Source organism: Camelus ferus, chromosome 6 (genome assembly GCF_009834535.1).
Source record: "Camelus ferus isolate YT-003-E chromosome 6, BCGSAC_Cfer_1.0, whole genome shotgun sequence".
Classification (NCBI taxonomy): Eukaryota; Metazoa; Chordata; class Mammalia; order Artiodactyla; family Camelidae; genus Camelus; species Camelus ferus.
The window spans coordinates 39,726,062-39,738,707 of NC_045701.1; the positions used below are offsets into that span (position 1 = coordinate 39,726,062).

The 12,646-nt window shown below is 40.5% G+C and overlaps 1 protein-coding gene across 4 annotated transcripts in view; it reads left to right on the forward strand.

Moving 5' to 3' along the window:
- Positions 1 to 12,646, forward strand: part of NPAS3 (neuronal PAS domain protein 3) — a 799,363-nt gene that overhangs the window by 568,279 nt on the left and 218,438 nt on the right. For all 4 annotated transcript variants that reach the window (XM_032481854.1, XM_032481855.1, XM_032481857.1 and 1 more), the window contains one exon: positions 2,463 to 2,552. In XM_032481854.1, the coding sequence (XP_032337745.1) occupies positions 2,463 to 2,552 (90 nt within the window). The remainder of the gene's footprint in view (positions 1 to 2,462; positions 2,553 to 12,646) is intronic.

Consider the following 12,646-nt stretch of genomic DNA (forward strand, 5'->3'; position numbering starts at 1 on the left):
TTTAGACTACAGGGGGTCATCTCTCTGCCAGCTCCGTCAGTCCTTTCTTCTCCTCTCGTTCAGCCTTCTGATGGTTGCTTGTCCCCATAGAAGTCCTCTTGTGGTCTCTCTCTCTGTGTCCTTCTAATCTAACAGTGGCATTTCAGCATTTGAGAAGAGGGCTTACACATCGCTCTGTGACCGTATGCCTGACCATGGTTAGGAGGTTGAATGGAAAACTGAATCAGGCCCTTCTCTCCAGGGGGAAGGTCAAAAAGGGAATCTTAATCCTCCCAAGTCATCCGTAGGAGACATCTTGTTGGGGGTGAAGACATATGGAAATGAGATGCTTCCCCAACGTCTACAAAGGAAACCTCCCCTTTGGCGCTTTTGGTTCATAGTAGCTTCCACTGTACCACACTCTAAGCTTGAAAAGTTGGCTCTCACAAGGCCCCAGAGGGTTTGGCGATTGTGTCAGAGACAGAGTCCAGTTCTCTTAGACAGTGCTTTGTTCCACGTCTCCTCGATGCTTCCAGGGAGATATTGCAGAGGAGAGGTGACCAGGTGACCTCTTGGGGAAGTGACTTTTGAACTCTCTTGTCATCCCATTTCCCTTTTGTCTCCTCCTCCTAAGGGCAGGAATCTGTCATTTGAACAAATCATGCAAATGATGCTTTTTAAGAAATTATAGGCTGTGTCTTAATATAAATATTTTAACTTCAGAAATGCTGTCCAGTTTATCTTTTCATTAATATACTTGTATCAGAGAATGTTTATTTTTAGTGGAAGACAGTATAGTTACTGAGTCTGACTGTCTGAGTTTGAATCCTAACTTCATCACTTACTAGGGTTAGCACGTTACCCAACTTCACTAAGCCTGAATTTTCTTGTATGTAAAGTGTGGGTAATAATATAAAGGCCTCAAACGGCACTTGTGGAAATTAAAAGAGACAATACATGCAGACTGCTTAGTACATATCGTGTAGTAAGTGTAAGTTATCTTTATTTTCCTGTCTTGACCAAATCTTGTTGTTCATGGAATTTACTTTTATGTGGAGTGATACAATGTGACTTTGGAATTGTTTTCAGAACCCACTAAATCAGAGGAGGTTGGGTGCTACCCACAGTTTGACCAGTGGGGCTGTGTGACAAAGCACCAGGGAGCATGGAATCCAAATTTCAGACACAGACACAGACACACACACACACAGACACACACAGACACACACACACACACACACACACACACACTCCTAGCAAGATAAATACATACATACTAAGTACATATATTTCATGTATACATATATAGCTCCAAAAAAAGTTCAGCATTTTAAGAGACTGAAATTATTGCTGAGATTTGAGGCAGTGCATTTTGCTAACTGAAGCTTACATGTTTCTTCCACCTTTCCATGTTTAAAAATTACATCATTAATTTAATATTGCCACGTACCTTGTTCCCATTGAGGGTTTCCTGCATTTCCAAATTCACAGCCTTTGTGAATATCACTAATCTTTAAAACTTCTTTTTCTGTGCAAGCTGTACTGTGCAACGTACCTGATTAAAAATAAATAAAGCAAAACAAAAGACATAAGGCTGATGGAACGTATAAAATGCACTTGGATTGCAAGAATTTGAAACAAATTTATTCTCAGTTTGAGTGGTACCTTGCACTTGGAGTCCATGATGATTTACCCCATTCATCAAACTGAAAATGCAGCCTTGCATTTGAAAACTAGACTAAGGATTCAAGAGTTAAAGCTGCTGTGTAGCATCCTTCTCCCCACCCCGCCCCCCGCCTTTCTTCTTTTCTTTCCGTTTCAGAAGTTGCAATAGAAAGACTAGCTCTATCACAATAAAACTTTAATACAGAGTTTTGTAAAAAGAAAAAAAAAAGGATTACAGTTTATAAGGCTTCAGCCTATAAGCATTCCCCCATAATGTATTGACTTTTCCTATGTGTTCTAACACAATAGGCACTGGGAGTGAGGAGAGCATAATCCTTTATTAATTGGCAAATTATTGATGTCCATAGTTGCTCAAGTGGTGATTTTACCTGCTCTTCATATAGGAACTCTTTTTTTCTCTTGTTCCATTACCATTCTCATTCCCGTTCAGCCATTTAATAGAGAATCGGGCTGATTTAATCTCAGTAACTAGCGAATCCAAAAAAATAAAGGCAGCATCTCATAAGATCAACATGACCTGATTTTATACATGAATGTAATACATCCTGCTCAAAATGACAGAGACATAAGGAAGTCTGTGAAGTAAAGGCAAGCTTGTAATCTTAATCCACACCTTTCATTTGTTCGTGTATAATGCAGGCAGTTAAAGATCTTAGGACTTTCGTTAAACATGAGGGGAAAATGGTCTTAAATTTGATTATGTGTTGCTTTGTATCAGATGCCTTGTTAATTAAATCTCTATCATATATATACATATATATTTATTAACCTATTTATATATTTATTTTTTTCTGCAGTCCCTGGATGGCTTTGTATTTGCACTAAATCAAGAAGGAAAATTTTTGTACATTTCTGAAACAGTCTCCATCTACCTAGGCCTCTCACAAGTAAGTAGAACGATTTAGATTCTTGACAGCACCCGGGAAGGCTCCATTCGCCACATGCCTTTTCTTCTTTGGCAGATACTCTGTTTAGCATGAATTATCCAATTTATTTTTTAATGGCTCTACCTGACTCCTCACAAAGTCAGTGAGAGAATTGTCAGCTCAGAACGTTCGGGATAAACTTGTGCTCAAAAACTTTAGTCCCCCTCCTTACCCCCGCCAAGGATCATTATTAGTTTATTGAGAACAAATGAAGTTTCTTCCCTCAGTTGTTTTGAACTTTGAGACCTCAGTGTCGGGTAGGAGAGGGACACGCTAATGGTGCTTCCCTTGTGTCCTATTACTGGGTGTTTATGGAGGACCCCGCGTCATCCTGGGAGCTGACACACGACAGGGAGGCATTTGGAGTCAAGAAATGCTGAAAGAGACCATTAAAATGTGTTGCAAGGAGGGTTCCTGCAAGGATAGATTCTGCTGCCTTTGCAAATGCTTCCTGATGCTGGAAGACAATTTCATAAACTAGGATCATCTTTCATTATTTGCCATCTAATTACTCGCACGTGCCTGTCAGAGGTGAAAAAAAGAGAAGACGGAAGCAGATGGGGTAAGGGACAAAATCCTAAATGTTAGTTCTGGGTGTTCCCGTGGAAGACACACACAGAAAAAAATGGACTTGGGTTGGATTCCAAGACACAGGCTGTGTCTCCAGAATGCCGAAACACCCTGCAGAAAAGTTTGCAATTCCACTAATTATCCAGATGTTTTTCCCCATAAAAATGCTGAACATCTGCCTCTGTGTGCCCATACAGGTGATTGGCTGAGTGTGACCCTTTTCATCTGGTGGTTTGGCACGAGAGAAACACAGCCTGGGTGGGAGGGCTTTAGTACGGATGTGATGTGATCTGCCAAGTTGGATTATCTGCTTCTCATGCAGTTGCTCCTTTGAGCTAAAGACGGAGATAAGATATGTCTCCCTCCTCGTAAGCGGCACTCACCCTAGTCTCGTTGCTTCCAAAAGTTGGCACTGCTTTAAGGAGGCATCCAGCATGGTTAGACCATCTTGGCTGTTCGTGTGTTTGCTGGGTAATAGCTAAATCAAGAAAGACATTGGGAAATATAAGAGAGATTTGGCATTTGAGGAGGGTTGGGGGAGGAAGAGAAACCCTGCCAAATTTAATTATTTACTTCTGAGTATTTAAGCAGGGGTCCAGGAACTCTTCCTTGAAGGACGTGCAAGCTCTTGGCTGTGGTGTATGTAGCAATTCTCTTTTATGTGGACTTGAGCAAACCAGATGATAGAAACTGGGCTGTTGTCAACTCAATCTTGGTATTCTTGCATCTCATTAAAATCTCTGGTTTTGTAATAGCTTTTAATAGACTTTAAGCCCTGTCTTAATCCTTTTGGAGCCTAGTATTGAAAATCTCCAGTGTTGAAATTGGTGTGCCACTATGTTAGTACAGGATAGAACTGGAAACACCACTGTTTGTTGTTGCACAATGCCCGTGTTCGTCTGTTTTATGCAGGGTATCCAGCAAAGTTTAATAAGCCACTGAAGAAGAGGAATGAATAATTAGTTTAAGCAGGTAAATGCTAATTAGGGAACTCCTGAAAAGCATCCATTATATACTAGCTCAAAACACATTTTACAGCCCTGGTTAGTAGTGTAATCCAAATTCTGTCAAGGCAACTGCATTTTCTGTAATTGAGATGTGTATGTTTGCTTTGCATAACAGATGGCTCTGTATGCTTAGACTGATAGCTAGGAAAATAATAATTGCATTATTCTGGCCAAAAGAATATTAGCTCTTGGGTTTTGGCCATTTCAGTCAGTCCTCCTGCCAGCACAGCATATGCACATATATGGATTGGATTTTCAAGGAAATTGATGCATCTGGAATAGTGTGGCCATCTGAAATCTCATCTGTTCAAGAAAAACTTGGCTTTAACCCTGTGCTGGTTTCTCCTTAAAAGCAATAGATCTCACTGCTTCTCGACTGTAACATGAAGTCAGTCTTTTCCTAAAGTCTGAGACAAATCTTTGAGGTTTCTGCAGAATAAAGCAGCTGGGTAGACATGGGACAGGAGCTGGCAACTTCTGTGCAGCCTTTTTCTGCCTTTACAGGGGGTGGGTCTTAAAGTGCATATCAGCAGTCAGCATCTTGACTCCCCCGGGGCAGATGCGGGCCACACTGTGCTGTTGCCCCCTGTGGACGGTGTACTCCGTGTTGCCGCGAACAGTCCAGTGTTAGGTAGAGGCTATGTGGTTTGCGTCGGAAGTCTTCATTCGGAGGCATTATGCAACTGAGATGATGAGGGGTAAATTGCTACAAAGTGACATTTGCACATGCCAGTGTGTGTATTTGGAGTTCAAAACAAGGATAAAAATAGTTCTGGTTAACATGAAAATAATCTGGTAGGAGCATGGTATGCTTTTAAATGCCCAAAGAATGAAGAGGGGAAAAAAACCTGTGCTAAAACTTTGGGAAAGGTTTTCCGACCCAATGACTGTTCTAAGTCCTGGAAGGGTGACCGAGTCTCCTGAGACATAACTGTTCCCAGGTGTCTTCAGTGCCCTTTTTCAGTTGTGGAGTATGGAGTACTCGTGGGTGACATACAGTGTAAAATGTACTCAGAGTTATTCAATTATACATGCTTCACACACACACACACACCCTTAATTAAATGCAAACCAAACACTCTGCTCGTATCCTACAACTCTACTCAATGGTTCTTCCATCAAAGTCTTGACAGTGGTAAGGAGTCTATAAAGTTATGATCCCTCTTTTCCTTTTTAAACAGCATTGTTAAATAAAGACAACGTGTAACTGTGTCATCAAATATGTATCCAGTGAAATTGTTGAGGAATATTGTGAAGGTGTCAGTGTGTTAGAGTATAGCTGTGTCTACATTTGTAACTCTCAAGATATTCCTTCCTCAGTTTTATTTTCTTTCAACATGTAAATAAATATAGTGGCTTTAAAATGGCTTATGTTCTCAGAAAGGAATTAGGATTCTTTTTTGGCTCATGAGGAAACTAAGTAGAGAAACTTCTACCAGGCTCGGGTGTGTAGCATGAAGATGGCTGGAGCCAGAGCAGGTTTTTGTCTTCCACTCCATTGGGTGGAGCAGTTTCAGGTGTCCAGGACGTGTGCATGCCAGCTAGTCTCTTTAAGGTATTTTCACTTTGTCATGATGATGGGAATGAAGTGAACTGTGATGGTGTCCAAACATCTTCAGCAGCCCTTTGACTTGGCCAGAGATACTTAACTTAAGATCCAAGATGTGGTTTCAGATTGTAGAAGAATGCACTGTTGACTTGCATCCCTAGGTGAAAATGATTCCTGGGTACTCACCGTGAGGCCTTATCTTCAAGTAAGATCGCCAAATATCGTTGCTGAGTTTGGTCTGCATGGCGATTATATGACTTCCTATACCTGGTGATGGTATTCAGGGCTGCCAAAGAAAACTCTGCTCTTTACCTCTAATGAAACAGGCAGAAGTGAAAATGAAGAAAGAAAACAGAGTGGATTTCCTAGTCCTGAAAATGCAGCAATGATGTGTAGCTGGCTTTTATGAACTCTCTTCCAATGTGTAAGGGGTTTAATCACCAAAGAATCTAGAGACTTCCTGTTGTGATACATAAAAAACGTTTCTAGACTGATGTAGGATAAAGCTTAGAGAAATATGTATTTGTTGCCATATACCCTCCTCTTTCCAAAAAGGAAATAATTTAAATAAACATATACAATAAAAAATAATGGCAAAATAGAACTAGGGCCTAAGGGAGAAAAAAGATAAAAGTAGGTAATCTGTTACTGCATAGTAGGAGAACACAATAGAGGCTTATAAGAAGGGATATAAATGATCTAATAGTATCAAATTCACCTGTGAGCTTCCAAGTAACCAAAGCAAAAAGAGAAATGCAGTCAACCATCAAAAATAAGAAAGTGTTACTTCTTCAGGAAGGCAAAGTATTTTCTGGGGCTGAAATATAAAAATAATCTCAAATACAATTTCTATAGGGGCTAATAAATGGATTACAGCATACTGATTTGCTTCTATTGGAGTCCACATTCAGAGGAAGGCTGTAATGACTCTCACAAACATGAAGACACATATTGCAAATCTCATGAGCAGGCAGAAGACCCTCTCCCCTCAGATGTTGGTGTGCCAAAGATCATTTTGAGAATGATGTTCTGGCATCCAGAACTTACAATAGCATTGACTACTTTGATGATTTGTGTGCTTTTAAATCAGCTTTCCCTCATCCATACACAAATCATGCATTTTCTTTTAAATAATGATGAGAAACTCAACATTTTATTTGGCAGAGGCAGAGGACAAGGGTCTCAGTTAACCAGAGGATAAAAATGGACTCTTATCTTCTGAAAACATTTTATCTTGAAAGTGAGGTGAGAGATGATGATTCTGATGCACATCTATGCCAGCAAAACGTTTTCCAGTTAACATAGTGTTCTATTTAAAACATAACGGGCTTAGAGCAGACTGGGAAATTAACAGATACTTACATTGTGATATCATGAGAAAATACCCACAGCCAGCTAAGCATTCTCTTGAAATACTCTCATCACCCTCCCTCCCGTGGCCTCCAGTGCCCTGCTTGCATGTGAGTCACTTGTCTTCTTACTAAGTCTCCATCCTGGTAGAAGATACTTCCTTGCTGTTGTAAGCCAGCCAGAAGGTAGACGTAGACAAGGTTATGCGTTGGCTTGGTTCAAGGCAGCTTGCTGACAAGGGGCAGGGTGGCTGCAGCTCTAAGAGCTAATAGAGGTGAAGGTGAAAAGGGGTAGGTGGTTGTTTTAAATGTGGTCTTTTTTTTTTTTTTTAAAGCCATGCAGATATGTTTACTATAAACTCCTTTCCCCCTCCTGTCGTTCATCTCCATATCTTAGGTTTCTCTGCATTTGTTACATAGAACGGCAAATAAAATTACAGCCACAGCACACAAGTACAAGGTCAAATAAATGACAGAGCTCAGTCTATTTGTGAAGCTATTCTGAAAGGGAACCATGGTGCCAAATGTGGTTTATTTGAATAATAAAGAAGAATTAGATTCCCCTGATAACTTGGCTGAGGGCCAATAAATCACTGGAGGTTAAAGATGCTTTGCAACTGCCATGTCTTTCTTTTGCTTTTCCAGAGTGCGAGCCTCAACTCTCCCATTCTATGTTTTTCAATGCAAATCAAGTTGAGGTTAGTATGTGGTTAATACTCTTGCTTCCATGCTTATAAAAGATATATATATATATATTTTTTTTTTCTTTAGTGGGATGAAAAAAAGAAGATACTAGCTTACAAGTTATTACTTTTGTTTGGCATCATCACGTCCTAGATAGCTAGAATATAAAGACCAAAACGTATTATTTCAACACAGCAGAGGGTTTATCATAATGGAGCCAAGTGTTGCATTTTTTCAGTTGGTGTTCAAAATTTATGCAACACTAGGATAATCGGGGTTCCTTCAATAAATGAATACACATAGCTCCCCAGATACTTCTCTGTGGCCCCCCTTTTCACAATCAGACAAATAGGCATGCTTTAATTTTTTTTAAATGTATAATTTTCTGCAGCTTGTGTTTTGTTGTTGTTTTTTCACCTCAGCAAGTCTGCATTTTTCTCCCCTGCTAATCATAAAAAGTTCATCACTTCTTGTGCAACAAAGAAAAATGCCCTTTTGAATGTGGAAGCTCTGAGGGTTTAGAGACTATTGAGAAAATATAAGTATCAAAATAATTCAGAAACAGGACAAGGCACAGTGGCACATTATCAATTTACAACATTTAAATTGATAAATGCTTGGTGGTGAAGGCCTACAAGGGCACTTTGAAAAGCAAATAGCGACCTGGTGCAGAAATTGATTTCCCCCCCCCCGAAGATGACTGCATGATGCATCATTTGACTGCGTGCTGTCCGAGTGCTTGACGGAGATAATCTCAGCAATCCCACGGGTGACCTTATCGTTCTCACCAGGGCAACTTTGTCTGCGCTCTGACTTTGTGCATGTCAAGGCTCCTCCCGGCAGGATCCTTGGGGGAAAAAGTTCCTCTGTTCGATCCAGATATTGAACTGCTCACTCCCGTCCCTTTTCCTTCCAGCCCACCCTCCCAAATAGGCAAACACGCCTCTTTATTTCGCCCATAATTATGAATGAGGCGGCAGAAGGACACAGCAGCTCTGTGCGCCTGTATCTTTGTGGAAACCCTTATTACCTTTTAGTTCACGTCATTGTAGGCGATAACCTATATGAGCAGGGATCTTTTATCAGAAAGAGCAGGAAAATTCGCCCCTGTTCTTCTGGAGAGTGTTCCCATCCTCAGCAAAATGGGAAAAGCTGGTCAGTTTGTTTCTTCCTTGTATTTGTGGGTTTTTTTTTTTTCCCTCCCTTACAATATGCAGAAAGCTTCTGAAACTGTTTGAATCCATACCACAGAGTTTCTAATCATGTCGTTCCCTCACCACCCGGTAACTCTAGGTATTCCTCTTGTAACTTCAAAATGATGTAATCCTGACATAAGGCCCAGATAGCATGTCTCCGCAGGCTGTTGGGCTTTGAATTGTGGGGGCAGCCTCTCTTGCAGAAATTTGATGTAATCCACACGGCTTCCTCAGGACCACTGGTATTTGGGAAATATTTTTCTGCCAGAGAGGAGTAATTGACAATTTTTGTATGCTTCAAATTTTTCCTGTTGATGTATGAGGATGTGCGTGTGTGTGCCTGTCTGTTTATCAGTAATCTTCCTGCCACACAGCTTGTCGTTGGTAATTACAATTCTTGATTAGCCACTTCTTGAAAGCAGCGAATACCCTGCCTGGCTTGGCACCCTGAAGCTACAGTCCCCACCGGCTCTGACACCCTCAGTTCACCAGATTCAACCCCTTTTACCTCCTTTTTTCATCCACAACATTAATTCTGAGTGAACAAGATGTGCTTCCTTGCTTTTGACAAGATTTGCTGCAGTCTCATGCGACAAAAACCCAACACTCATTCCAGATTCAGAAAGTAGGATTTATAACAGCATTTTAATTTAATGTTGGATGTCGAACATATAAAGAGATCACAGTAGTACTAGAGCTGAAAATTGATGCCTTTTTTATTAGTGTCCTCTCAGAAGTGGGTGAGACGCTGTTTGTGCAGTGGAGCACGGAGCAGCACAGTCAGATGAATGAGGATCTGCTATCTGCAAGGAATCATATTTCAAGCCACTGTCGGCCTCTGTTGATGTGCTCAGAGTTGAAAGGTTATGCTAGTAAATGCCATCCGAATTTCCAGCATTAGAAATCGGTCGAATAATCTGCTGGCTGTCACTTTATGCTCAGCCTAAATGCACCGCTCGGGAAGGTTTTACTTATTTTAACTCCAAATTAATTTCTTATGACGGTTTCTCTCTTCCACGCTTTCATCAGTTCCCAAATGGGATCGATTTTTAACAGGCCTTCAGAGTAAACCCAAATCTCTGAAAGAAAGTGAAAAAATTTGCATCATCATACATGAGAATTATATTCTTCTTATTTATTCCTTTGAACATATTTTACCAGGCATTGAGGCAAAAACACAGAAAGTCAGTATGCAAAAGGCGCTTTTCTAGTTAGACTGAATCACAGAATCACAAGACAATGAAAGATAGGCACACCATTTACAAATGTCTAATCGAAAGACCTTTTACGTTGCTTCTTAATTTCTGGTGTTAATGTGATCAAGAGAAAAAAGAAAATATTGTGCCTTCATTTTGTGGGATTAAGAAATCTTAAGTCAGAAAAAAATACTTTTGAGGATTGGCTGGCTTGTTTTATTTGTGTGGAGAAAATGGGTTTTTTATATTCATTTTTAAAGTAGGGCACTAAGCAAAAGTGAGATGGGGAAGAGAATTTAGTCATCATTCTAAGTCCGTAATTTATTCATTTTTAAATAATGAAACGGTGTTTTTCTGAATTAACCCATGTATTATTCATGCAGGCGTTGGCAGTGTAATGTCCCCAGTTTTCTGGAAAGCAATGTACATTTCTTTGCCTGACAAGCAGTATTTTCTATATGGTATTAATTTAATGGCTTATTTTATTATGCAAAATTGGAAAGTAAAGATAATTTCTGTCTATAATGTGGTGCTTATATAGGCAATATATGCAAAATAATTAATACCTCTATAGCTAAGCCTTCCTCGGGTAGCCTGGCCCCTGTGAGCGAGATGAGCAAGGGCAGACTGTGCATATGAAGAATAAGAAATAACTTGACCTCCTGGGAAGAAGGTCATAAAATCGTTAAATTCATGTGAAATCCAAATTTCATTTCTACACACACACACATTCAATCTGTAGTGGGTTTTAGCTCTTACACAAGACGACATGGTTTTCATGACAGGAGTAACATGGCAACAATTTCAGTGATAATTTCAGTTGGAATATAATAAGGAAATTGACTTTAGGTTTTTGCATAAGTTGTAGAACTAGGCTGATAACCTGAGAACGGATGCTGGTTTTAGGCAACGAATGCCCTGGGGCTTTTTATCCTTCTTATGCCCTCTGCCCCCTTTGGATGACAGTCCAAAGATGCAATCTCTTTTGCCTAATAGTCATTTATAAAGAGACTGATAGCAGTTGTTCCAATGATTTAGAGCATCTTTTGATGTATATTTGTGTAAATAGATGTCTATCCACATGCCTCTCTGAGTATATAAATGTGTAAAATTGGTTTCTTTCTGATTTGGTTTTTGTGTTTCCTACACTTTCATCCACTGAAATGAGTAACTTCCAAAATGACTCACTAAACCAGAAAACCAGGTTTTCCCTTTGGGAGTCCCCCCCCCCCCCCCCCGCTTCAGCCCCCTACAACTGCAAATTTACCGCATTCAACAATAAGACAAAAACTTCCTCTGATGCTGTTAATTTTTAATGCGCTGGCAGATTTAATCTATTACTTTCAATAACTATGCAGACTTTCTGAGAGCAGGAGAATGTATGCAGAAGGAAGTTTTCCCTGGGAAGTAAAAACGTGGTTTGAGATCGGATGTTTTTAGGAGAAGGCAGGGCCCTTGGCAGAGGTGACAGGGAATATCAAGAGTGGTGCTCACTAGATCTCAGAATTATGTCCGTGATGCAGCATTTAGATGCCGGGTAAAGAAACTTAGGTTCCATTTAGCTTTTCTTCCAGGTTTTAGAGAAGTTTTGAATCACACAGGCCTCCCTTTTAGCCTCTCTCCCCAGTAGGAGCATAGCTTTAGAACCACAGGCAATCCCTTTTAGTAACGCTTTGCCAAGGAAACAATAGAATCAGAAGCACACACTTAGGGGATGGTTTCCGGAACCTCTGAGTTTTACTGTCATTCTGTAGCCTGTCTTGACTTTCAGGTGTCTGTTCCTACTGTACTGTGTTAGATGCTTAGATATGGTTAATCCACATCCCTGATTGTTAACCTGGATCCTTTTAGGAGCTTAAAAAACACTTGCACAAAATGTGCTTGGCTAAATATAGCAGAGATGCCAAGAAATGTTCCCAGAAAACAGGAATAGTAGTGTTAAGCCAGGATCTGGTTCTTTCCTATGAAGTGTACAGGCTTGCTTTAAGAAATGTTGAGGCCAACAAAATTGCAAAATGACCACATGAAGATTATTTGTATTATGAGATGTTCCTTTACGTGGTGAGTTCCTTTCTTGCTTTTAAACATCTGTGCAGAGAATCACTATCTACTTGATGAAATCAAAAGAGGGGAGCAGTGAAGGAAGGGGAGAGGCACAAAAATTAAAGTGTTCAGAGGCATTCCATGTTAAGATCAACCAGAAGTGACTATGTGAGGGAAATGAGGTTCTGTTGGCAGACAACTTTTTAAGAGGAAGCAGGGCTCACCACTCCTAGTGAGAGTGAGCATCGCCAAGCCTCGGTGGCCAAGGGTAAGGGGAGTGTTGTTTGCAGCCTGGTCATCCGTTCGCTCTCACTGTCCAGGATCACGTCCAGCCACTTGCAGCAGAGATGAGTCAGGCTTGCAATGTCCGCCCGCATTTCTGTGTGGATTACAAAAGTCTGCACATCCCTCAGGACAGAAGATGCAAGTCGGAGGAAAATAAGAACTAAGACTGTGGACCA